This window comes from Microcaecilia unicolor, chromosome 9 (assembly GCF_901765095.1).
Source record: "Microcaecilia unicolor chromosome 9, aMicUni1.1, whole genome shotgun sequence".
Taxonomy (NCBI): domain Eukaryota; kingdom Metazoa; phylum Chordata; class Amphibia; order Gymnophiona; family Siphonopidae; genus Microcaecilia; species Microcaecilia unicolor.
The window spans coordinates 142,413,848-142,441,172 of record NC_044039.1 but is presented as its reverse complement, the minus strand read 5'-3'; the positions used below and the strand labels follow the sequence as shown (position 1 = coordinate 142,441,172).

Here is a 27,325-nt window from a genome sequence, read left to right as displayed (position 1 = left end):
TAATCTTAACATGCTTCATGTCACCTGATCTCCTTCCGCTTTTGTTCCCTGCAGAGGAATATGACTGATGCAGACAGTGATGGCTATCAGTAGAGAATGGAATGCACTGTGACCCACCTGGCGGCTGCAGGCACTATAATAGGCTCCCAGGTAAATGATGTATGCTGTTGTTAGAGGTTGGAGAGCCTGCCACGTATCTGAGCAGCTGATCGTCTGCAGGGATCTCTTCAGCAAGGCTTCAAGGTTGGGCTTCAGTCCTGATACTTGTATCCATGTGACTGGTGGAGGTGGGTATTGTGGCTTTTCAACTAGACCACTGCTGCAATGCCAGAAAACACCAGCTTTAAGAGCAATTCTCTGTTGAGGATCATGGACAGCTCACCTTCACCACATTAGAAAAAAGAGAACGTAGTATTTTGAACACATATACTGCTAGAGCCTTTAAAAGGTTTAAATTATAACACTTTTAACATATTTATTTCTGAATACTGACTTAATCCTAAGCATGAGACACTGGACTACCCACCATCAGATTCCCCTTCTCCCCCCCCCTTCCCATCAGATAAGTCTGCCAAATCTACACACATGCAAATCTATATACCTGCTAACGTGTTTATGCAGTTCCGCAGTGCAACCTGCTGTGAGAGTCACACTGGTTAGCAGTGTGACTACTGCTGCTGCCCACTGAATGTAGAGCTGGGATAGAGAGCTGTCCTTGAAGCACTTATTAGTGAGGCCAGGAAAGGACTGCAGAATCTGTACCAGCACGGGGTACAGGTCACTGAGGTGGCAAAGAGCATAGAAAAAGAGAAGGGACAAAATCAAGGTGATAGTAACAGTGCACTGCAAAGCTAAAAGATCATTAACGTAAAAAGGGATACAATATATACCTCTCTTTTCCTAAATACAATCCACTCTTCTTGCTGAGTATTCTCAAAAATAGTCTCTTCATCCTCTTCACTGCTCACAGTGTAAAACCTTAAAAGTCTGCCTGGATACTGATGGATCTTTCTCTATCTTTTTAATTTATTACTGTTACATTCTTCTTCAAATATCACAGAGGAGGAGAAGGAAATATCTAAAACCTAATGGGAGTCATCTTAAGCCTGCCCCAGAGCTACATATACAACTGGAGGAATCCCAAACTAATACATGTTCCCAGATGGATGAAAATAGCTGATGTGAGCAGATCGTAAATGTTTTAGGACATCCTGTCTCCACCCAACTCTATACCACTTTCATCTGACCGCACCTTCCTTCCTTCCAGAGTTTCACTTCTCCTAATATCTGAACTCAATAATGGGACACTCTGAAGAGCTGCTGAGGAGCAGCTGGAGGAATGGCCAACTTCCGACAAGAATCACTAGAAGAGAATTGAGGAGTGCCAAGAAAACCATAGAGATTCAGCAATAAAAATATCACTCCTTCAAAAGCTGAGGACATTGGTCTTGAAATACTCCTCATCCTGCTTCCCATCTGCTCTCTAGCACAAACAACGTCATCATACCTATAGAGATCGCAAGCCTGGGCATAGCCAGCAGCCAGGGACCACAGCCGGAAAGCCTCGGTGCTCAGCCTTACTGCTTCCTCGTGCTGCAGAGGTAGATCCTGTGGTTCCTGTACCACAAACCTGCTCAGGTAAGACTTCAGATCAAACTTATTAAGCTGTTAAAAAAATTAAGAAATTCCACAATGAGACAAAAAATTTGCAATCCACAATCACAAATACAAATCCTACCCACAATCCATGGATTTTCTTGCAAACTGGAGTTTATCAGATCAGGCTCAACAGGAATAAGAACCCTGGAAATTAGTTATAGCTCCAAAATTATCAGAATTTAGATCATGCAGAACCATCTTGACACACATTTATTTATTTATATACTGGGATTTATACAACACACACAAGAGCATTTGGCCAATACATGGCTTTTCTTGATTATCATCTCAACATTATAGAACCAAAATAACCGAGCTTGACTTATAGTCATACACAACCCATACTTGAAACCCTGCTCTTCTGTACCATCATGAGATGATCAAAGAATCTGGTTTGCAATTGGTCGGCAGCACTTGAACTAACTTGTTGTTTGTAGAGCTTGGGTATGACACTCCTGCTGTCTTGGATGTCATGGTGCCTTTAAATGATGAGCAAACTGCAACCATTTAGGTGAAAGCTACTCTTCTGTTCTACCTCTTACCAGTCTCGCTGACACGCTGCGACCCGCAGACACCAAAACACGGAGCAGCTTCATAGCAGCAGCACAAGGAACTCCATGGAGGCTGATCAGCATCTCTCTATCTCCGACAGCTGGGAGGCTCCACTGAGTGGGCAGAAATTCCCGTATCACAGTATCCAGGAGACGAGGACAGTCTAGAATCTAGAGCGAGCACAAGAATTATCCTGAATAAAGGATGTAAATTTCTCAGGAATGGAGGAAAAGTCAGTGCCTGGAAGAGGCATATGGCTTCTCATTTGCAAAAATGTATGTCTTTATTTAAACTTTTGAATCACCTATTCTACAAGGAAACTTACAAAAAATAAACTACTATATTAATAGTTTCAATCAATTGACAGCAATCATAACCACCACAAGCTACATATACTTAATAATTGCTCAGATTACAGATTACCAGACTTTAGAATATTTCCTAAAATTAACGAACCCTTTATTAAACAAATATAGATTTAGCTAGCTGCTCAAAAAAAACATTTGAAAATGCACTATTTCTAGTCCTCTCTAGACAAGCAATTTTCGTCCTGAACTTTCCAGCAAACTTTTCTGTGATGATCATAATAAATGGCTTGGAACATATGGCCACAGCTTGTCAGCCAAAAAACCCATAGACAGCCCAATCAACACTTTAAAGGTTAGATCAGCATTTCCCAAACCATGCGTTGCAGCAAACTCACAGGGGTGCAGCAGAGGGAGGCGTAAAATAAGCACAAGCTGATTGGTCTCCTGCTCCTGTGTGCCGGGACCCGGGTTATCATGTATTAACGCGTTAACTTTGCCCTCTGCCACAGATTGGATCCTACTTCCTGTAACAGGAAAAAGGACCCAACCCATGACCAGTGGCAGAGTTAACTTATTAACATGCAATAACCCAGGTCCCAGCACAGAGGAGCAGGAGACAGACCAAGGGAGCTCAGCAATGACAGTAAGCTACTGGCACCGGGTAGATCCCTGAAGAGATCTGGGGGCCCGTTGCCAATTGGACTACTAGAGCTCACAACATTAATAGCAATACTAGGTCAGAACCTCCAATGTCAAGGTTAGTTTTATCACAGCTGTGCATGTAGGGTCATTCTGTTGCAATGTTTATATGAATACTGTTTGTGGTGTTGAAAGTTGTTACTGTGGTTTTATACTGAAACTGTTTTGTGTTAAAATGACCAGTAAGCACAGCAGTAGTTGAGTAGGAGGACAAGGCCGCTCTTTCTATACACAGGGGATTAAAGGTTTACCCCCCCCCCCCCCCCCAAAAGAAAAATCTTTTTTCCCCCAGAATGCATTTGGGGTGGGGGGGGGGCAGAGAGAAATGTGTGGCAGTGGTGCCATGAAAAACTGCAAGGACATTACGAGCGCGATGAGCCAAAAAAGTTTGAGAAACCCTGGGTTAGATAATAGATCCTTGGCCTTAATTCCACCTGCTAGACTGACTACAGTATTCTGAACTAGCTGAAACTTTTTCAGCAGTTCTTAGACAGCCCAATAAAAAACACCATTACAGTAATTCAATCATGACAAGAGCATGGTAATTGTTGCAGGACCTGTCAAGGATAGTCAAACAGCAAACTATGACGCTTTTATACCGAACAGTTTGCTGTTTGACTACGACGTGCACTTTAGCCGTACATCTCTCTTGTATCATACACTCTCGAACACAGACCCCTAAGGCACGTGCTTCACGCTGAAACACAGTTCCATGTCGAGTCTACAAGGTGTACTTTTTAAAATAAACATTGTGTACAAAGAACCTTTGACTCCCTTGTGTTTTTGGAAGTGCCATTCTCCTCTTCTACTCCTCTAGATTGTTCATAGATAATGTGTGTTTCAAAATTAGATCTGATTCACACCCCTTTGTTCTAAAACTATACACTCAGTGAATCTCACATGTGTGGGAATAGGACCCCGTTACTGTGTCTACAAACTGATATTCAACCTTTGGTTATCTTAGGTTGTTGCACCAGCTCTGGCCATTATTATCTATGCTACAAATAAATAAATAAATCTCACATGCACAGTCGCAACCAGTGTGTGTGTGCACATATACTTTTAATGAGAGGAAAAACCTCATACTACTGTGGCCCCACTTGGTTACCTTTAACCAAAAAAATACTGTTGGCTCAAAGTGAAAAAGTTTTGGAGGTGCCCGGATTGGGATCTTTTGTATTTGCATTTGATTTTGATTTTTGTTTTCTATTTGGAAAGTGCGGGCGTTTGGCGTCGTATGACGTCATGGCGCTACGATTCGCTCCTTCGGGATTGTTGGAGCGTTAAATAGCAGAGGCGCCATTTTGCCCATCGGCTTCATGTTAATTCGTATTTGCAGCTCCTAGGGTACAGGAGGATTTTTTGCACCGTACTACTGTGTCCTAGGCTCAGAGTGCTGATTGTGTTTTTTGTTTTTCCAGCTCCCAAGGTCAGATGGTGAGGACCCTTGAAAAAGCAGCAGCGAAACGGGTTTGTTGGGACCTCACTCTTACAGAGTATCTACGGAGCTACGAAGCACTGACACAATGCAGATCACATAAAGATAAGTGGTTTTGGATTATTACACCACATCGATAGATGAGATAAATGAGAGTTTTTTTCATTCATGATTACTTTTTCACTGTGAGCCAACAGTATTTTTTCGGTTAAAGGTAACCAAGTGGGGCCACAGTAGTATGAGGTTTTTCCTCTCATTAAAAGTATATGTGCACACACACAGTGGTTGCGACTGTGCATGTGAGATTTATTTATTTATTTGTAGCATAGATAATAATGGCCAGAGCTGGTGCAACAACCTAAGATAACCAAAGGTTGAATATCCGTTTGTAGACACAGTAACGGGGTCCTATTCCCACACCTTTTACTTTGTTCCTTAATATGTACTGTATTTTTTGTACTGGTACTATGCTATACAGCCCCTCCCTTCATACTGCTCATCATTTGTGGTGTTTTGTTGATATTTATTTGCTATATTTATATATGGTTTTCATCTGTTATATGTTCGATGTTACAGCTGCTCACCTACGTTGTGTACATTACCATGATGTACTTATAAAGGTGCAGTATATCAAAGATTGCCAGGTTTGGAGCAGAGCAAGAGCAGGCTCACAAGTTAACTAAACAACATCTAAATATCCTGTTATCTGGATAACTTATACAGTGATCAACTGGGATTTATTGACAAACTGTATGAAGAGAGTCACCCAAGGCAGTGTACAGCAGGTACAGCTTAACATAAAAAGCTTACAATTTATTTGTTTTTTTACAGCATAACAGTAAAATGACCGAATATAAGAATGAATACAAATCATTTATGTAAACTTGGAGATGGGCAAACTGAAGCTATCCTTAAATTTGAAGAAAAGTCTAGAATATTGAGAGTAATCTTAAGACTCCAAGTTAACATCTGAAAATCAGATAAATGAACTAGTGAAAAAGATTTTTTTTTTTTGTACTCCATCATCTGAGGTCTTGAGTTCAGTATATTTTAGAACAGTTGACCAAGCTGTTCTATAACCACATTTAGATTATTATAGCTCTCTTTATTATTCTCTTACTCTATAGTTCAGAAGGAGACTTCAATTGTTTCAGAATGCCTCCAGTAGACTGATATTTGGTTATAGGGAGATATTCTGAAACGACTCATTGTTAAATGAATTGTATCGACAAGATTGATGGTTGTATCTATTTGAAACTCTCATGTTTGGTTTATAGAAGTCTCTGTGGACTAAACTCTATCGGTATCACAGATACTGTGCTTCCATGGTTCCATAGTTATGTCTCTGACCACACATTTCAGGTTGCTTATCAGTATTACCAATCTTGCACCGTTGATATTGACTCTGGCATCCCTCAGGGTTCCATCCTTGTTCCGACACACTTTTTCTTGCGCCACTCCTCACCATTAGTCAGTCCAGCCACTGTCAACCTTTTAGTTGCACAGATAATATTCAAATATTTTACTGTATCCCTCCCCATCAGTCAGACCTATCTGCACTTAACACCTGTCTTTCCAAAGTCTTTATCTGGCTTTAGGACCACTGCCTTTATCAACTCTCAGAAATGTGAGGCTATTCATTCCCCAAATCTGTGTTCACCAACCCCTTCTTGTCCTATTCTCAATCAGTGTATTTTGACATTTCAGAATATGCTTAAGATTCTTGGGGTATTTTTCGGCAGTCATCTTATTTTCAAACCACAAATTAATGCCGTGATGAAATACTCCTTTTCCTCATTCTACCGTATCCACTCTGTTTGCTTCATCTTTTCCCTCTCTTCTGTTCGTGCTCTTCTTCTGTCATTCGTAATCACTCATTTGAATTATTGTAACTTTCTTTATGCAGGTCTACCACTCTACTTTTTAAAGCATCTTCAACTAGTGCAATCTATAGCCGTTTGCCTTCTTCATCATGCACAACCTTTTGACTACTTTACACCTTTACTATATCAAGAACATTGGTTACCCCTTTCTGCACGCATCCAGTATAAGGTCCTGATTTTGGTCTTTAAGTCTCACCTTCCAACTGCCCCGGACTTCCTCTCCCACATTGTCATTCACTACACACGTACATGTTTTCTCCGCTCAACAGATGCTGGCCTGCTTCAATTACCACCCCTCTCTGTTATCAGATTAGAGACCATACATGCATGCGCTTTCAGTTATACTAGACCTAAGCTACAGAATGATCTACCCACCCACCTCCATTCTGAACTCTCTTGCACTAAAGTCAAGTGTTCCCTGAAACCTTTTCTTTCTCACCTATTCTATCCACTCTAGAGAATGACACGGGGAGAGGGAACTGCAATAACTGTGGGGATGGGGACGGGGACAGAGCCCACAGGGACAGGGGACAAACTTTGTCCCCATGTCATTTTCTACTTTGAAGCCTGTTAATGAATTGGACTGTTATTTATGTTTAAGTGATGCCTACAAAGATATTTTGATTTTTTGGAAAAACAAGCAAACATACTGGCCACAACTAGCAAAATTTGCATGGAAGATCCTGTACATCCTGCTACCAGCACATCTTCTAAGAAGACAACTTCTATTCTGGGAAGGACTGGAAGACAGGAGAGCTGGATTGAATCCTGAGATTGTTGATGATTTCTTATTTATCCACAGATTAAAAAAACATAACAGTGCTTTATAGGGCATATTTTTCCCCTCTAGGGCATATAGGACGGGTTTTATTTTATACCCCTGGACATTTTAACAGTGTGAATTAGGATTCCTTGGTGTAGTAGAAGTCACCTATTGTTGGGGTTGGAAGGGTAGAGGGTGGTGGTGGGAAGGAGGGTTATTATAGCTGCTCATTGTTATTATTGTTCTCTATTTGTAATTTATACACAACAGTTGCACAGCATATTGTTCCTTTTTATATTTTAATAAAAAGATTTAAATATAAAATCATAAGTGTTGAGGCTTCTGCAAATGAGGACAGAGCCCACAGGGACGGGGATGGAGACAGGGCCTGCAGGGATGGGGCGGGGATGGAGACAAACTTTGTCCCCGTGTCATTCTCTAATCCACTCTTAAAACCTCATCCTGTCCTCTCTAGTATCATGTCATTATTTTATTGTAAACCGCCCTGAAGCCATGTTCTGGTATAAAGCAGTATATCAAGCTTTGTGAAATAAATAAATAAATAAATAAATAAATACTAAAAAAACTACAAAACTCACTCAGGACCTATAAAGTAATTCTACCATATCATGCTAGCAATAACTTCCAGAGTCACACAAGGGCCTACCTAGAAAATAGCAGCTCTGTAAACATTGCAGTGGGTAACAGAATTTTAAAACAGCTACTGGGAAAACTAAACAAGACAAATTAGTAACGATCAATCCTATACAGACATTCTATGTTAACAGAATACCTTTTTCATACATGAACACAGAAAAAATAAGAATAGAACAGAATAACCACAAACAAAAAAACAGAAATATATAGACAAAAATTAAACTGAAACATCAAGAAGCGAGACTCTGCAAAGAGTGCAACACCAGAGAAAAAGAAACTGTGATGCATGTACCCCTGAAGTATGCACAATATAAAGATAGCAGATGCACATTTCAAATTCTGACATATTCCACTCACTAAATTAAAAATGAACACATAAAACAAAAACATGGAAAATAAGGTGGTACCTTTTTATTGGACTGCTTTCATTCATTTTCTAACTACTTTTGGAAACCAAAACCTCCTTCCTCAGATCAACATACTAGCCTGACCTCAGGAAGGAGGTTTTGGTCTCTGAAAGCTAGTCAGAAAATGTATTTAGTCCAATAAAAAGGTATTACCTTATTTTTCATTTTTAAAAAATTTTTATTTATTAACCTCTAAAGTAGATTAACGTAGCTACTACACTATCTTATCCTAAACTAAAAATAAAATTCTTTTTTTTTTTTCTACCTTTGTTGTCTGGCTATTTAATTTTTCCAGTTGTGCAGATCCCAGTCTCTGGTTATTGCTTTCCTGTCTTTCCAGGGTCTCCTGTCCATTTGGCATTTTTCACTCTCCTCCTGTTTTATGCAGCTTTTCCACTGCATCCATCTCCAGCAATGATCAGTTCCTTTCAGCTTTCTTCCAATATTTTTCTGCTCCTCTGTCCACTCATATTTCATTCACTATTAATATCCAGTCTTCAATATCCCTTATTTATTTATTCGTTCTTATATCCCACATTATCCCAAAAATCAATTTCAGTTCAATGTGGCTTACAATGAAACAATAACAGCTTACATATAATGACACTTAATAATTACATACAGAAACATTTTTTAAACATATATGTTTTTAAAGCTTTATTTTATTGTGCTTACCTACAGCTTTATATCTCTTTCCCTTATTGTGCCTACCTACAGCTTTATAACTCGGCACCCCGACATAATAGACCTTACAAAATAAAACCCCGACAAAAAAGCCCAACAAAACAGACTAAAACCAAAACAGACCATGACAAAAAAAAACGACAAAAAAACCCACAACAAAACAACCCAAGACAAAATAGACTCTTAATCAAGCTGGATTATGTTTTCAAGCAGATTTATGGTCTCACTAGATACCAAGTGTGGATAGTGAAGTCAAGCCGTAGGCAGGTGCCAGGACTTTCAAGTGACAAGCCGTGGACTTTCTCAGTAATTTATGGCTCCTCCACTTCTTTGTACCCTTCAAATTCGTACCATTCAAAAATAAATCTATTTCATCAGGCCCTTTTGTCAGGAGTCTATTTTGTCAGGGACTTTTATGTCGGGAACATTTTTGGTTTGGAGCTTTTTTGTCTGGTTTCTTTTGACCAGGTACCTTACAACTCTTTCCCTCACTCAGGCCCCATCCATTTCACTTCCTCTTATTCCCAAGTTTTTCATTAACTTTTCCCTTTCTCTCCCCATGCCATCCAACATCACCCCCACCCTCCCTGTGCCATCCAATATCAACCTTCTGTTTCTCTCTCTCTTTCCTTTACCCCCCCCCCCCCTCTCCAATACCACCCCATCTCTCTTTTTCTTCACCCCACCTTCCAGCATCTTTTGTCTCCTCCCTCCCATTCAGTGCACCTCCACGGGTCTGCAGCACAGAAAAAAACCCCACCAGGATATATTGGATTATTGCCCTAAGCATGCTTCTTCTAGTTCTGACAGTCCCACCCTCTCTGATGTAGGCTTCCTGTTTCAGAGGAACAAGACCAACAGAGTTAGCAGCGGTGCATGCAGGGCAATGGCTGAACACCACTTTCACTATTTTGTCAGTGGGCTCTGTGGAGGTGACAACAAGCAAGTGGACACAAGGGAGGGGGAAGTTCATGGTTGAGGCAGTGGTGTCTTAGCTTCCCCAAGCCTATAAGGCACTTATGAGGGCATGGGGTTTTATCTATTTCTTCCTTATCTTGCTGCCTCTTTTCATCTTCCCTCTGTCATTCTCTTGCTACCTTCTATTATTTCCCTTGCTCAACCCTCACACATTCATCACACACACACACCCACACCCCAAATCCTCTTAGAAGCACCTACCTGATGACAGGCTTCCAATGAATGTCTAGCCACACGGGTGAGAATATCTAATGTGTCCAGCACCACCACTGGAACAGGACGAACCACCTCTAGAATATATCTGAGTCGGTGAAGAATCTTTGTTTTCAATAATCCCTGTGGGAAAAGAGCTAATGAGTTATATGCTCAGCTTTTAACAAGCAGCACTCAACTGACTGTCAGGGACATGACAAAAACAGAGAAGAGAAAGTGAGGAGGGGAGAATGACAGACGTACAAAGGGGGCGATGCAGAAAAACGTGCAGTACAGCTGGCTCACTGCACCAGTTCTACAGCAAAATTACCAACCCAAAAATATTATGCCATGCTGTAAGCAATAAGCAAGCAAATTACTGCCATGTTAAAAATGCGGCAGTAATCTGCAGCTCGTTGCAAAATGTCAATTTTCTTGTCAATGCCTGAGCAGTGATTTTGTTCAGGGACTGAGAGGAAGGACATTAAAAATAATTTACAAAATAAAAAAAAAGTTGCTGGCGGTCTGCATCAGCCCTGAACTCTCCCCTCCCCTCCCAGTCCAACCCAACTGGACAACTCCCCTCTCCTCCCCCCTACTTATAAGGAAGACTTCCCTGGTGTCTGCATGCACTCCCCACCTTCCTCCCACTGAATTTAAAAATCCCTGATGTCTAGCAGCATCCGACCCTGACCCAAATTGACTAGAAAAACAAAAAGAAAAGGAAAGAAAAATTCCCAGGTGTTTAATGGCCCCCTATCCCCTGACTCCTCCCCTAGGCTCGCCAGTCCCACATACCTGAAAGAAGCAGGAAAAATGCCTATTTGCTCTTGCCTTAGCACTGCCATCTTTGAAAATGGTGGCATCCAGCTCTGCATGCACGAGGGATGGGGGGGGGGGGCAGTTTGCCATATAAGGTCTTTTTTCCCGTATTTGGTATTCAGGCAGAGAAATAGGAAAAGGGGGAGGGAGGGAGGGAACAGGAGCCCTAATCATGTATGTGTTCAGTTTGCTTTCTTAAAAATGTCTCCATTCTTTCTTTGAAGAAACATGTATTGCTATAACGCTCGAAATAACTTCAGTATGACTGGCAAAAGAGGCACCACGCAGTCTGAAACTACCTTTATCACATCGTAGCGTGCAACATCTGTATCTGGCTTGTTTTCTTCCTTGGATTTTTTTCTTCTTTCTTCCTCTGTAGCATTACTTTCAGGCTGCTGCTGCTTCTCCTCCTCCTCATCCTCCTCCTCATCGTCCTCTTTATTGGGTAAAAAAGGGAAAACTATGGAACCCTGGTACCAAGAGAAAGCCTTGTCCAAGTACTCCTAAAATTAAAAAAAAGAATTCTCAGCTACCCTTTTGTTTCCTTTTATTTCTCTCACTACCTCCCATGACAGTGTCACAGAATAAACAGTCTTTGCAATGCCTGAAAAAGAAAACATCACCAGAGGAAGCCCGTTGCTTAAATGGCCTCTCTCCCCCCCCTCCCACACACTTTGTGATCTATGATGAGATACAAGGGGATTTGAACCGGTGACCTCTAGATCTCTGTGCTAGTTCTCAGCAGGCTGATTATGGTACTCCTTCACACTTCCATAAATTAAAAAACAAATCTGCTATTTCTATTGCTAGGGAGTGACAGAGGTGAAGGACTGGAACATAGTTGTCTATCTCTTCAATGTTCTTACTAATGCCCGGAAGGAGAGTTAGTTCTCCTTTGTACTGAAGGTAGCACTGCTGTTTGCTGTTTTTCTTTCTTCTAGCAGCAGTGCTTTCTAACTCAAATGTTTCCTGCTCATCAAACAGATTGGAGTCAAAAAGTACCAAACCTTCATCTTTCATTCACTATCCTTAGAACATTTCCTAAGCAAATAAAACTTCTCAACTCAAGGATACATCATATTCAAAATTCTTGCAAGAGATTGTGAAGGTTTTACTACTACTACTATTTAGCATTTCTATAGCGCTACAAAGCATACGCAGCGCTGCACAAACATAGAAGAAAGACAGTCCCTGCTCAAAGAGCTTACAATCTAATTTTTAGTTTTAAATTTAGCCTCTCAACCCAAGCCTGATCCTAGAGCAAAACATACTGGTGCTCTCCAATATCTGGATTCACAAAAACAAAAAAAAATTATTGCACTGTCTTTATGTGAGGTCCTTTAAGAATAATATCAGGTGGTTTGGATTACACTATATACATCTAGATATACATCGAGGACATAAGAATAGCATTCTAGGACAGAGCAACGGTCCATCTACCCAGTATCCTGCTTCCAACAGTGACCAATGTAGATCATAAGTACCTGACAGCATCCCAAATAGTACCAAGATTCCACGCTACCAATCCCAGGGACAGCAGTAAATTTCCCCATTTCTATCTCAATAGCAGACTATGGATGACATACAAGATGAATTCATCAATAGATCTGGTACACCTTCAGTTATCTAACCACTACATGAAGCCTTATACAAACAGAGGGCATCTGCAATCTTTTCATGGACATTCTCTCACAATATGAAGACTTTAAATCAAAAACAGTTGCCCCCCCCCCCAACAACCCCTGTTTCATATGTGTCATAGAATGCACATATCATGCTTTTAGAAGTCTTAAAAATCCTGTAGAATCAAGTTAATGATTTAGCAGTGTTTTTAGTCACAGCTTCTACCACTGACGTCAGTCCAGAACCTTATACATGTATTGCATCATATAGAAGTTAGAAGCATTGAAATCTGAACACTCAACATAGTGTTTTATTAAATCCTCCTCCCAATCAAATCCAAACATTATGATGCACAAAGCTGAAGGGGATGGGGAGGAGCCAAGATGGCGGCAGGTCCCTGATGCTTTGTTCTGGTCGCTCCTTACTGGCCCCCGTTTTTCCTGTGACTTTTTCTCTTTTCCTTTGGAAAACTATGCTGCACACTAAGAGGAAAGGAGTAGTTAGGATGCTACCCCCACCAGGTCCAACTACACCCTCATTCTAGCCTCAGATTGACCAATTCGTTGTCAGGTCCTCAAAGGTGGGGAGCATGAGCTCCATGTTGGATGAAGGCAGAGGAGTTCCTTCCCTACTGGAGCACAAAACATCTCTTTCTTCCCCGGCAGCGGGTTCCCCCTCCCGTGCCCAGCAGCCAGAGTGGGAGCCCAGAGTACACTGAGCACTGGAGAAGTGGTTGCGTCTGTTGCACGAGGTGAGATTGGAGCTCCGGCTGGGGAGCTGCTGGTGGATGGATCAACTGGTAGACATTTGGTGGCCCCCGTGGCGGTAACTCTAGAGTTCATTTGGAGTACTTACAAACTGTGAACTTTACTGTGATGAAGGCATCAACAGAAGTAACAACCTTGACTGGGAAATTTGATTCCTTAAAGTAAGACAGTGGAAACACTGAAAATTTATTTTTTTGGGGGGGTCAAGTTGAACAAATTTGTTCAGAGGTTAAAAGTCTGCAAGAATTTAAGAATGCTCTGGCTGTAGATAGACTGGCTGTTCATAGGCAGATTGAGTCTTTGGAAAATTATAATAGGAGGCTCAATTTATGAATTTTGAACTTTTCAAAAGCTCTGGCCATTTCTCCCTTGGATATCTTCAAAAAGTATTTAGTTGAGATATTGAAGTTTTCCCCCTGTTTTGCCTCCAGTAAATAAGATCTGGTTTCCTCAAAAAATGTCTGAGGTGAAATAGTTGGTTCACAGCCTGAACCATCAATGGATTTGAAAATATCTCTGCTATTTTAGAGGAGTCTATTAATGAATCCACAGAACAGACTACTTTATTAGTGTCTATGGTTTTTTAACAAGATGTTAATGCTATAATGAAGCAATATTTTAGACTTTTACAAGATTCTTTCTATGGTCAGAAGATAAGAATCTACCTGGATGTTGCTAAAATTACCCGAGAGGAGGAAAGCTTTCCTCTCAATGAGAAAAGAGGTCAAGGATCTGGGGGGTACTTTCCTTTTGGCTTTTTCTTGCAAATGTCGGATCAGATATGCTCAATCTAAGTATTTATCTTTTGTTCCAGAGCAGTTATGCTCCTTTTTGGACTTCGTGGATATAACAACTAACCCTGCATATTAATATATTGGACTTAGTGGATATAACAACTAACCCAGCATATTAATATATGTTAAGCCTTGTGTTAAAGCCAGTGGTGTGCTGGAGCAGGCTCTCACAGGCTCGCAAGAGCCGGTTGTTAAGTTTTTAAGAATTTTGGGAGCCGGTTGTTAAAGCAGGGACCTCCATGGCTTCTTTAACAACTGGCTCCCAAAATGTGGGCTTGGGCCCCCTGTTGAATTATCTTTTACTTTGCTGGTGGGGATGCTGAGCCCTGCAAGCCAAGTAAATAGACTACTGCTGCTCCTTGTTTCTAGCTCTGGGCAGCAGGCTGGGACTTCTCGAGCATGTGAGAGAATTTCCAGCATGCTGCTCAGAGCAAGACGTTGGGAGTGGTGGCAGTCCATTTATTGGCTGCCAGCAAAGGTATGCCTAGCGTGCCCGCACAAAGGGAGGGAGGAGAGAGAGGCAAGTGTTGCCCCCCCCCCCCCCCCAGCCACCCCTGGCCCTTCCAACTGCAGAGCTGGCAACATCCGAAGAAAGAGCCTGTTAAAAATTTACCAGCACATCCCTGGTTAAAGCAATTGTTATCTTCTGTTTAATCTCCTATATTTTGATTGTCTCCTTCCCCTATCCCCTTTTTGTGGTCTAAGGAGGGATTTATTTTTATATGATATATTTTTTTCTTTTCCTGTACACAATTATTACCTGTCTTTCTATTTTCAAGAGTTGCCTTGATAACCATTTATAAATGAATAAATAATTTTTAAAAAAATCCAAACATTATTGTTGTTGCTGGGAGCACAGTTCAGATGCATCTTCAACACATATCGACAGGAAATACTTTATCTAGGCAAAAGGCTAAAACTGAAATACTGTGACTGCACTCGAGAATGATGATAATGATCATCACTACATTTCCTCCAAGAAAATTCTTTTTTTTTAATCCATTACAATTATGGCTATCACCTCAATTTTCTCTCCCTACCTTCTCTCAAACTCTTTGACCTTTCAGATCCCTGTATCTCAGTTGCCTGCATTCGAGGTCACCATACTTCTTGAGCCTCAGGCCGTAGAAGAAATTTCTCAATCATTCAACACCCAGGGGTTTCTTCAAAATACTTCCTTATCTCCAGAAACTCAGTGCAATTACACCCTCTTCAGGCCCTTCCTTGACTCAACCAATATATTTGCAAACAAAAATTCTTGAGCCACCATCTTATCATTTGTATCCAAAAACAATTGGTTACCACTAATAGATTCACATGGAGGAGAAAACGTTTTCATTGCAGAGTCCTGCCCTACAGGCTTTTATCAGCCCGGAGAGCTTTTACGGAGAGAGTGGTTGCAATAGCTGCTCATCTCAGGGAACAAAAAATTTTTATCTTTCCCTACTTCAACCATTGGCTCATCTTAACCCCATTGCCACAGAACATCTTATGATAAGGTTGATATGGTTGCATGAAATGTTCCTAACTTGCTTTTCTCATCAATTATCAAAAATCAATGAAGAATCCTATACAATGTCTCCAATTCATTGGGGCAATAATACAAACAACTGTCACAATTGCCACCTTTCCAACAGACTGAGCATATCAATTATAGACATACAGTGGGGGAAATAAGTATTTGATCCCTTGCTGATTTTGTAAGTTTGCCCACTGACAAAGACATGAGCAGCCCATAATTGAAGGGTAGGTTATTGGTAACAGTGAGAGATAGCACATCACAAATTAAATCCGGAAAATCACATTGTGGAAAGTATATGAATTTATTTGCATTCTGCAGAGGGAAATAAGTATTTGATCCCCCACCAACCAGTAAGAGATCTGGCCCCTACAGACCAGGTAGATGCTCCAAATCAACTCGTTACCTGCATGACAGACAGCTGTCGGCAATGGTCACCTGTATGAAAGACACCTGTCCACAGACTCAGTGAATCAGTCAGACTCTAACCTCTACAAAATGGCCAAGAGCAAGGAGCTGTCTAAGGATGTCAGGGACAAGATCATACACCTGCACAAGGCTGGAATGGGCTACAAAACCATCAGTAAGACGCTGGGCGAGAAGGAGACAACTGTTGGTGCCATAGTAAGAAAATGGAAGAAGTACAAAATGACTGTCAATCGACAAAGATCTGGGGCTCCACGCAAAATCTCACCTCGTGGGGTATCCTTGATCATGAGGAAGGTTAGATATCAGCCTACAACTACAAGGGGGGAACTTGTCAATGATCTCAAGGCAGCTGGGACCACTGTCACCACGAAAACCATTGGTAACACATTACGACATAACGGATTGCAATCCTGCAGTGCCCGCAAGGTCCCCCTGCTCCGGAAGGCACACGTGACGGCCCGTCTGAAGTTTGCCAGTGAACACCTGGATGATGCCGAGAGTGATTGGGAGAAGGTGCTGTGGTCAGATGAGACAAAAATTGAGCTCTTTGGCATGAACTCAACTCGCCGTGTTTGGAGGAAGAGAAATGCTGCCTATGACCCAAAGAACACCGTCCCCACTGTCAAGCATGGAGGTGGAAATGTTATGTTTTGGGGGTGTTTCTCTGCTAAGGGCACAGGACTACTTCACCGCATCAATGGGAGAATGGATGGGGCCATGTACCGTACAATTCTGAGTGACAACCTCCTTCCCTCCGCCAGGGCCTTAAAAATGGGTCGTGGCTGGGTCTTCCAGCACGACAATGACCCAAAACATACAGCCAAGGCAACAAAGGAGTGGCTCAGGAAGAAGCACATTAGGGTCATGGAGTGGCCTAGCCAGTCACCAGACCTTAATCCCATTGAAAACTTAAGGAGGGAGCTGAAGATGCGAGTTGCCAAGCGACAGCCCAGAACTCTTAATGATTTAGAGATGATCTGCAAAGAGGAGTGGACCAAAATTCCTCCTGACATGTGTGCAAACCTCATCATCAACTACAGAAGACGTCTGACCGCTGTGCTTGCCAACAAGGGTTTTGCCACCAAGTATTAGGTCTTGTTTGCCAGAGGGATTAAATACTTATTTCCCTCTGCAGAATGCAAATAAATTCATATACTTTCCACAATGTGATTTTCCGGATTTAATTTGTGATGTGCTATCTCTCACTGTTACCAATAACCTACCCTTCAATTATGGGCTGCTCATGTCTTTGTCAGTGGGCAAACTTACAAAATCAGCAAGGGATCAAATACTTATTTCCCCCACTGTAGTTTCAATTTCCTTTCGCTCAAAATAACAACTGCCAAACATCTTTTTATATTGTTTGGACATATGGCAGTGACATTACAAGTACTACATATAATACATGAGACTTTTATAATGCCTTTTCAAGGGTTTTTAGAACAAACACATTCAACATCTGTCAACGCACATTCAGTTGTCTCACAGACTAAAAGAAACCCCTTCTCTGGTAACTCGATGGCATCAACTTCACAATACGGAAGTTTTGCTACCAAACCATTCCAATCATAAATCTAACGACAAATGCGTCAATGGCATGGATCAAGGAGCTCACATAATGATCAGAAACATCTTCCAGAATTTCAAGTCAGCTTTGATATTACAAATTTATAAATGGTACACAAATATCCAGACATTCAGTTACAACATGTTTCATGACAGGATTCATGAATTGGATACCAACTGAGATGTCCTCCCATACTGGCATAGAATTTCAATTTGATTCTTCAGCAATTAATCTGACTTCCACTCGAGCTATTGGCCCCTACTCCAATGAAGTTTCCTTATTTAAAAAACAACAACATTTTTTTCTAATAACAAATCACATCAGCTTGCATAATCAGTAAGATTCAAGCCTTAATTTTTATCCATCATATATACTAATTTGTGATTCAAAACTCTTACTCAGAACACATCCAAGATTTCTGCCAAAATTGATCTTCCGAGCTGTGACCTGCTGACTGGCTCGGACCTGAGTGGCAAGAGCGACAAGAATGTCCGTCCTTGGCACAAGGAGAAAAGCCCACGCCTGCTGTGTGTCTAGAAGGCTCCTATGAACTCCAAATTGTTAAATGGGATGGAGATGGGACTTGGGTAGTTTAAAATGAACCCTAGTAGCTCCAGCACCCGAATAGATCTCTGCCTGGGCTCCTGAGCACTGTCCTTCAATGTGCTCTTCACCAGCCAATCATCCAAATAGACATGGACTCCCAGTCTGCGTAGCAACACTGTGACTACTGCAAGACACTTAGTGAAAAGACTGGGAGATGATGTCAGGCCAAAAGGCAAAACGCGGTACTGGAAGTGATGTGTCCCCCCCCCCCCCCCAAAATCGAAGATACTTCCCATGACCTGGAAGTATTGGGATGTGAGTGCAAGCATCCTTTAAGTCCAGACATCACAGTCAATCGTTTTCCTGAATCATGGGGAGAAGGGTGCCCAGAAAACTGTCATGAACTTTTGACCAGAAATTTATACAAGGTCCTTGTTCAGGGTCCTTAGGTCTAAGATGAAACGCATCCCCCCTGTTTTAAGTACATAAGTATTGTCATACTGGGATGGACCGAAGGTTCATCAAGCCCAGCATCCTGTTTCCAACAGTGGCCAATCCAGGTCACAAGTATCTGGAAAAATCCCAAAACAGTACAATACATTTTTTGCTGCTTATTCTAGAAATACTGTCAATATTCAAATGGCGATAATCTACCAATACAAACTGAATATATGCAAAACACACAAATGGTAGAATTCTCAACAACAGTGCCAATAGTTGTTAATTAATTATAGGAAAGTCTCATACAGTCACTAAGGCAACTATCTTGTCACCAATAAGGTGAGCCTTTGTTCCGTGACAGTTATAATCATCGACAGCCCCCAACCTTCCGTGCTGTGGTATAACGTGCAAGGATGTATAGTGTTCTTTTTTTGTTTATTTTACTTTTTAATTCTTTTTTATAATTATAATCCTTATTGCCAACAACGTTTTGCACATCTTCACATCTCTCATATACTCAGATAATATAGCTACTAGTGTATTATCATTCCTTAATAACGGAGGTGACTGAGTATCACTTATCTGTATGCAATCTCAGGTATGGCTTATTCTAGAAATAAGGAATGGATTTTCCCCAAGTCTATTTTAATAATGGTCTATGGCCTTTTCCTTTAGGAAGCCATTCAAACCTTTTTTAAACCACGCTAAGCTAACTGCTTTTACTATACTCTCTGGCAATGACTTCCAGAGTTTAATTACACATTGAGTGAAGAAATATTTTCTCAGATTGATTTTAAATTTACTACTTTCTAGCTTCATTGCGGGACCCCTAGTCCTAGTATTTTTAGAAAGCGTAAACATGTGATTCACGTCTACTCATTCCACTCCACTCATTTTATAGACCTCCATCATATCTCCCCCTCAGCTGTCTTTTCTCCAAGCTGAAAAGCCTTAGCTGCTTTAGCCTTTCCTCATCGGGAAGTTATCCCACCCCCTTTATCATTTTCGTCGCCCTTCTCTACACCTTTTCTAATTCCACTATATCTTTCTGAAATGCGGTGACCAGAATTGAATACAGTATTCGAGGTGCGGTCGCAACATGGAGCAATAAAAAGGCATTATGATGTCCTCATTTTTGTTTTCCATTCCTTTCCTAATAATACTTAACATTCTATTTGCTTTCTTAGCCACCGCCGCACACTGAGCAGGGGGTTTCAACATATCATCAACGATGACGCCTAGGTCCCTGTTCCTGGTCTGTGACTCCTAACATGGAACCTTGCATTACTCAGCTATAATTCAGGTTCCTCTTTCCCCCATACATCCCTTTGCACTTGCTACATTAAATGTCATCTGCCACTTGGATGCCCAGTCTCAAAAGGTCCTCTTGTAATTTTTCACAATGTTCTTGCGATTTAACAACTTTGCACAACTTTGTGTCATAATCAAATTTAATTACCTCACTAGTTACTCCCATCTCTAGATCATTTATAAATATGCTAAAAAGCAGCAGTCCCAGCGCAGACCCCTGGTGAACACCACCTATCTACCCTTCTCCATTGAGAATACTGGCCATTTAACCCTAATTTCTGTTTTCTATCTTTTAACCAGTTTTTAATCCACAGTAAAACACTATCTCCTATCCTATGACTCTCCAATTTCCTCTGGAGTCTTTCATGAGATACTTTGTCAAATGCCTTTTGAAAATTTAGATACACAATAGTGACAGACTCACCTTTATCCACGTTTGCTCACCCCTTCAAAGAAATGTAAGATTGGTGAGGCAAGATTTCCCTTCACTAAATCCATGTTGGCTATGACTCATTAATAATTTCTTCTATGTCATCATTGATATTTATGGTCACTCTATATGGAGTTTGCTTCACTACATGTTTTGTAGCATGACTGCACAATATTTATGTATGTAGAAGTTGTTTTAATTGTCTTTATTTCTCAGTATACATTTGTATTATTCCAATAGACCTCTGACGCAGGCATAGATGCTGAAACATGGCCCATGTCGGGTCTGAGAGTAAAGATCTGCTTGCTATGCCACTCCTGGAGGCCCTTGGTACTTTTTTTTTTTTTTTACCATATCTGCAAGACAGCTACATGGTCCACAATACTTGCTTTCATGAACCTCTAGATTTCAGACCACCCAAGCTTTTCAGTCTCTATATTGGGACAAGTGATTCTAAACACTTCAACTCACCACCACTGCCAAAACTTTTCAGGTCGCTCTTTATGCTTTTCCTTGAATATCACTAAAAACTTTATTAAGACCAACATTTACCTTGTTAGTCTCCACTTGTGTGGCTGAAATATACAGGCTGTCCATGGAGAGAACAGAGTTGCATACCTGTAACGGTGACCTCTGTTGACAGCTGGATATTTCAGCCACACAATCCCTTCCTTCCAACCTTAAACTGTGTTAAGGTATGAACTGAGGATAATGCAGTACAGTAGAAGGTACAGTATCGGTTAAAGTTGGTGGGAATCCCATGCATGCGTTTAAGTCTTTTCTAGAGACTTCGCTGCCTGGAATCCTCTCCAATTCAGTGCCATCACCCAGTGACGTTACTACTTGTGTGGCTGAAATATCCAGCTGTTCACAGAGAACATCTGTTACAGGTATGCAATCCTATTTCCTCCTCTCCATCCCACTTTGAGCACACCTGAATCATCTTCAAGGTGCTCAAACTTGCCAGCCCCAAAAGGCAGATGGCCTACACCCAAAACGTCTCTATTTCAGCTCAGGCTGTACCAGTTAATTTCTTCTGTAAGTCCAGCTCAGAACAGAACCAGTGCTGGGATCCTAGTACCATAAACTCTCATTCTCACCTACTTGGGGAGTGTTCCTCTACTTCAACAGGCCCAACCCCCACTGCTTCTATAGTCTGGCCATTGCAATGTTCCTTTGGTGGGAGCTATGCACCAGGGCTCCTTCCAGAACCTATTATGGGTTCTAAATTTGGCCACTGGTGTTTGCCCATAATGATGACCATGGACTCCTTTGCCAAGGCTGTTAATGTTGCCTCCAGGTAGGAGTAGAAGATGCAACCTGGGGATCAAAACGAGGAGCTTCTGGGCTACCCAACTGCTATCATACTCTCCTGCAGCCCCCATTGCTCTAACACAATCATGAGGACAGATCCATTCTATTACCTCATCCTCAGAAGATACCAGCAGAGCATGGAAGGCATGGACAGAGGCTGCAATCACATTCTCCATGGAGTCATCCAGAGAGAACCGCAAGAGGAACAAGAACCCAGCATCCAGTAGCAAACGCAGTACACTGCCCTTCAGTGTTGAACTGAACTCCCCCTGTTTGGCCTGTGAGAAAAAACATATGCTAAAAATATCTGTGGAGAGAAAGCAGCCCCAATATACATCCTCATTACAGAAAACTACAAAGTACGGGATGCTCTATGATAATTAGCTGCCAATTTAAAAGAAATTCTAGGAAGTATTCTTTCAGTCAATGCATAATTAAACTATGAAAATTGATATCAAAGAATGAGGTCAGAATTTAATAAACAGTTTTGATAAGTTTCTAGTACTGACTACTATGGGGAAAACATGCTACAACTTTTTCCCATGTAGAGCATGTTTTACATGCAGAAAAGGGCTCTTATAAACTGCACTAGGGTAATACACTTGTAGAAATTAGCCCCACCAAAAAGATAACATGTACTTCTTATGCTGTTTGGACGGCTCGCCATGCTAGTAGATACATGTTTTCTCAGTCAAGTGGTCTCACACTTCAAGAGCACATTTGATCTACATGTCTGACTCTTGTGAAGATGACCGATTTAAACCCTTAAAGCCCCTAAGGAAGGCTTTTTAGCCGAAACACAGCCTGTGTTGGGTCTTTTTAGGTCAGTTTATCTTTGGCAATAAACTTTCGTTTGCTCTTTAGTTGTTTGCCTTGGTCATTCGGAACACTCCCACTTCCACCCCTGCTGGTTTTCTTCGATTTTCTTTGTGGAAGGTGTGTGGATCCTTTTTCTTTTCTCCTCTTCAATAAGTTGACAAAACCTTTTCCCAAGTACAGCATGTTTTACATGCAGAAAAGGGCTCTTATAAACTGCACTAGGGTATACACATGTAAAAAGTAGCCCCACCAAAAAGATAGCATATACTTTTATGTGAACTATATGCAAGCATTCCCAGAATGGAGTCTGGGTGGAGTAGGGCAGAGTTGCAATGTAAATACGTATTTTATAAAATATGCACGTACCTGCATGCAACATATTTACAAATAAACAGCTTCTTCAAAGCAGGTATAAATCAGTGTGAGAACACTGCGCACTATTCAGGCTGATATTAGGTTCCTGTTTTATATTTTATGCTGCTTTATAAAAAGGCAATTTTTTGGATTTTTCATATTGGCACCCCATCATAAAATTAACTCCCACAGGACTAGATGTCTTCACCACCTGCTTCTAAGAAGTGAGCAACATGAAATAGGATTTCCTATTTAGGATAAGTTCTTTCAAGTGGCCTGGACTGGTCAGAGAGAAAACGCTGGGCTCACGGGGGCACTGGTCTGATGCAGCATGGCACTTTTTATGTTCGTATGAACACTAATGCTAGCATGGTCCAGAAGTAATCAATAACTATGATACTGTCAAAGGAATTTGGTGAATTTGATGAAAGGATGAGTACATGGAAATATGTAAATGTGTCAGATTGTGTGTAGGGGAGTAGGTCTATGTAAACAGAGGGTATGGGTCTATGTAAATAACCTGATAGCCAACATAAACCTTATCAAACAAAAAAAACATCGAGCAGAAGGAGTAGGCATTCTTCATTCATAAAAAAAAATGACCAGGTGTTATGTTGTAATATTATACTGCACAGATGCAATTAAAAAGCCTTATACATACAGTTAAGGGCTAGTAATATGTAAGCTAAAACAGAATCTAACCATTGACACTGTTTCAGCGCTGATAAAGAAACAAAGAAAATTTCTATAATAATGTCTTGGCAGTTTCACTGACAATACCAGAACTCCACATTTGTCTCCTCCCTTCTCTTGTACTCACCATCTATATGCTGAACTCTTTTCTTCTAACTTACCTTTTGGATAATGCGAGCTAGAACGTGTAGTGCTAACGCCCTCTGCTGAATCACCTGACTCCGGGACAGATGAAAGAGCTCTTGGAGAGAATAACCAGCCCTCTAGGAAAAAAAAAGAATGGCTTTTCAAGTTAATAATCCTGTGCATGAGCTAAGAATGGTTGCTCAAGAGCATGTTCTATCCAATCAACGGTTTTTAAAGCTCAAAGCAAGTATTGTGTCTTATTTATTGGCCTGGCCATTTCCTCCTGGTTCTCTGCACTTCCAGTTAAATGGGAATCAGAGCTGGAATCCAGCCCTACGTGTCTTCAATCACAACTAAATGGGAGAGGAACATATGCGGGACATAGCAGACAGCGAATCAGTTACTTCTTATTTCTTTCATATCTCTCTGTCCTATAGCATATTGTAGCTCCCACTTGCCATTCTCTCTCTCTCTTTTTTTCTCCTTCACTTCTCATGATTTAGTGTTGTAAACTGCCCAGACCTTGCTTGATGCGCAATATAGCAAATGTTAAATAAAACTTGGAAACTTGAAACTTTCAGAGCCTTCTGGCTAGATTGTGACCTGTGATGGAAAATAAGAGAACTGAATCATAGTGGGCCAACAGCTGTGGAAGTTTCCAAAGGTTGAAGGGTTCTGGGTGATGTAAAAGGCAAAAAATAATTTGCAGCTTAGAACCTACTTTGTCACAAAGAGCCCAAGGACTATTTTTCCCAAATTCATCAGGAATAACATTTATTTTTGTGGTTGTTGCTCATTTCTGTTTGCATTACATCATGTGTTGTAGCATAGTCCCTGTCTATCCAGGATAAAAGTTTGTCAATGAAAAACACCCTCATCTGTGGGAAAGCTGCCTGTCCTGTGATAGCCATAAAATGGAGGGCCTTGTGAGGACAATGGCCTGGAGCTTTAGATCACAGCTGAGGCTGGCTTACTTCAGTTGAAGGGCAGGGGTTTTCCTTCAATCTAGTGTCTGAGATGATCCAGCATCAAAGGACTGCCACTATATACATGGTGGGTTTGAGAGCCCTGTGGTGTCAAGAGAGAAGGGACCCCAGTGATAAAAACAGTAGATGGGTCAAGTCAAATATCCATCGCTAGAGACATGGTTCCTATTGATCAAGTGCTTGTGAAAAACTCCGAGCTTGAAGCTTACTGTTTACCGTGGGCTGTAGGAAAAAGTGACAGCTTCGATGGTCGAATGATTGGGTTTATAAATGAGCTTATATCAACAAGGAGAGGGAAGCACGCAACACCTTCTATATATCCCATAGTGAAGAGTCTATCTGTAGGGAATAACTTGGGCGTGCCCCCCCCCCAATGCTGTAATTATGGAGATAGGGGGATACTGAAGAGGAGCACCTCTTTTCCATTTGATGGGGTAAGGAGAGAGCTATATAGGAGCTCCTCCTGAAAACAGCAAAGAACTGAGGGTTGCCTTGACCTCTGTGGGTCTCCTAAGAGAGGGTATCGGTTTATGAGGAGCTGTAGAGGGCCCCTTAGATAATGGGAGCTCATGTCCAAGATGGGTTTAAGATAACTGGAGAATTCAGAGGATCTGTGGGTTAGGGCTCAGAAAGCTCCGAACAGACAGAGCATCATGCACTACCCATAACCATTCCATGCCGCAATGCCCTAAGAAAGCTGCAAAAGAAGTCTAGACAACTACATAGAAAAATTAAGTCTTACCCAATAATTGTCTTTCCATTAGTCCTTCCCACTATTACAGAACCTGTGGGATAGTTGTGTCCATCAACCAGCAGGTGGAGATAGAGAACTAAAAACTGAGCCGAGACATATCCAGTGAAGCTACTCAGTATTTACGTAGACAAACAGTAAGGAGAAACTCAGAATAAGCACAACAACCTTAAACAACTCGCTAACCTAACACTATCCAGAAAAGCAAACATGTGTGGGCCTCTCTCATCTCTGTACAACCTGTAGAGAGCAAGAGATATGCAAGAAGCACCATGCAAGGTGACAGTCGATATCTGACCCATTATTTCACATCGATTAAACATCTCAGAAACTTTGGGCGGGCAGGGGGCGGGCGGGCAGGAAGGCCGGCCTCTGGAATACTGGGAAGGACTAATAGGAAGAAAATTATCAGGTAAGACCTAATTTCACCTTCCATTATATAGCTTCCCACTATTCCAGAACCTGCCAAAGCCCCAAAATTGGCATCCAAGGGGGCCACAATGTTCACCTGTAGTGCTTGGCAAAGGTATGCAGCATTGACCACATCACAACATTGCAAACATCTGTCATAGACTGTAAGGTAGTCTCTGCCCAGGATGTCACTGTATACCTTGTAGAATGAGCCCTCAAGGCCTGATGAGCCTGCTTACCTGCAAGCAAATAAGCTAACACGATAGCATCCTTCAGCCATCTAGCAACTGTGGTTTTGGAAGGCATGAAGCCAAGCCTCTGCTTACCAAATAGCACAAACTGCCTATCCGATTTGGGAAACTCATTTGTGAATTCCAGATATCTAATGAGAACTCTACACACATCAAGAAGTTTCGAGGAAGAATACTGAGCCTCTTTGTCCTCTCTGCGAAAGGATGGAACCTCCACAGATTGGTTGAGAAAAAATGCCGAGACCACTTTCAGAAGAATGGAAAAGTGAACATAGAGAACCCCATCTTCGAAAAATTCTTGAAGCTGTGGCGAGACTGAAGGACAAAGCCCTGAACAGGAAGCAATGGCCCAGCACTGCAAAATGTAGAAACCTCTGCTGTGGCAGCCATATGGGTATATACAAGTACACCTTCCTGAGACTGAGGGCAATGAGAAATTCTCCAAATTCAACTGAGGCTATTACTGCTCTTAGTGTCTCCATGTGAAAATGGGCCACTTGGAGGCAGAGGTTTAGACCTTTGAGATCCAAGACCAGAGAAAAAGTGCCTTCCTTCTTTGGGACAATGAAGCAGACGGAGTACCTGCTTTGTCCCTGTTCGGCTCGGGGAACTGAAACAATGGCTCGGAGTTCCAGAAAGGTGGCTTTAACCTCAACCACCTTGGTTCCCTTTCAACAAGGAGACTTCAAGAACAGAAGAGCGATCAGACGGGAGAACTCCAACTTCTAACCTTCTGTAAGAATATCCAGAACCCGCTGGTCTGACATGATTTTGGACCACTCAACCCGAAACTCCTGAAGATGTCCTCCCACCAGAGGAAGAGAAGAATGGACAAACCTCGCATCACTGCAAAGCTCTGGAGGAATTAGTTGCTCTAGCTGACTGAGAGGAGGAGTTCCTGTCTGCACAAAAGATTGGTGTGCCTGAAAGCGGGACTTCTGACCATACTGTCGACAACTAGGCCAGTACTGTCTGCTGTCTCAAAAGAGAGATCAAGCGCTCTCTGAAGACAGATGATCAAAGTCTTTCTGCTTATCCTCCGGCAACTATTGTGGCTTAGTTTCCTCCAGTTACTGAGATATTCTCCAAATAGCCACTTGCCCCAAAAGGACAGTTAGACGTAACTTTGATGCTGTATCCGCTGCTCAATG

General features: G+C 41.6%; 1 protein-coding gene across 7 annotated transcripts in view; it reads right to left on the bottom strand.

Annotated features, from left to right (window-relative positions):
• RPAP1 (RNA polymerase II associated protein 1) overlaps positions 1 to 27,325 on the bottom strand; it is a 118,782-nt gene that overhangs the window by 45,836 nt on the left and 45,621 nt on the right. For 6 of the 7 annotated variants that reach the window (XR_003943311.1, XM_030214101.1, XM_030214100.1 and 3 more), the window contains exons 10-17: positions 23,811 to 23,912; positions 21,894 to 22,061; positions 11,342 to 11,545; positions 10,230 to 10,364; positions 2,202 to 2,381; positions 1,508 to 1,665; positions 602 to 781; positions 118 to 319 (exon numbers count right to left, since the gene is read on the bottom strand). Coding sequence is in view for 6 of the 7 variants with exons in the window: in XM_030214101.1 (XP_030069961.1) it covers positions 118 to 319; positions 602 to 781; positions 1,508 to 1,665; positions 2,202 to 2,381; positions 10,230 to 10,364; positions 11,342 to 11,545; positions 21,894 to 22,061; positions 23,811 to 23,912 (1,329 nt within the window). In the remaining variant the exon portion in view is untranslated. The remainder of the gene's footprint in view (positions 1 to 117; positions 320 to 601; positions 782 to 1,507; positions 1,666 to 2,201; positions 2,382 to 10,229; positions 10,365 to 11,341; positions 11,546 to 21,893; positions 22,062 to 23,810; positions 23,913 to 27,325) is intronic. The other variant, XM_030214103.1, reaches the window with a different exon arrangement.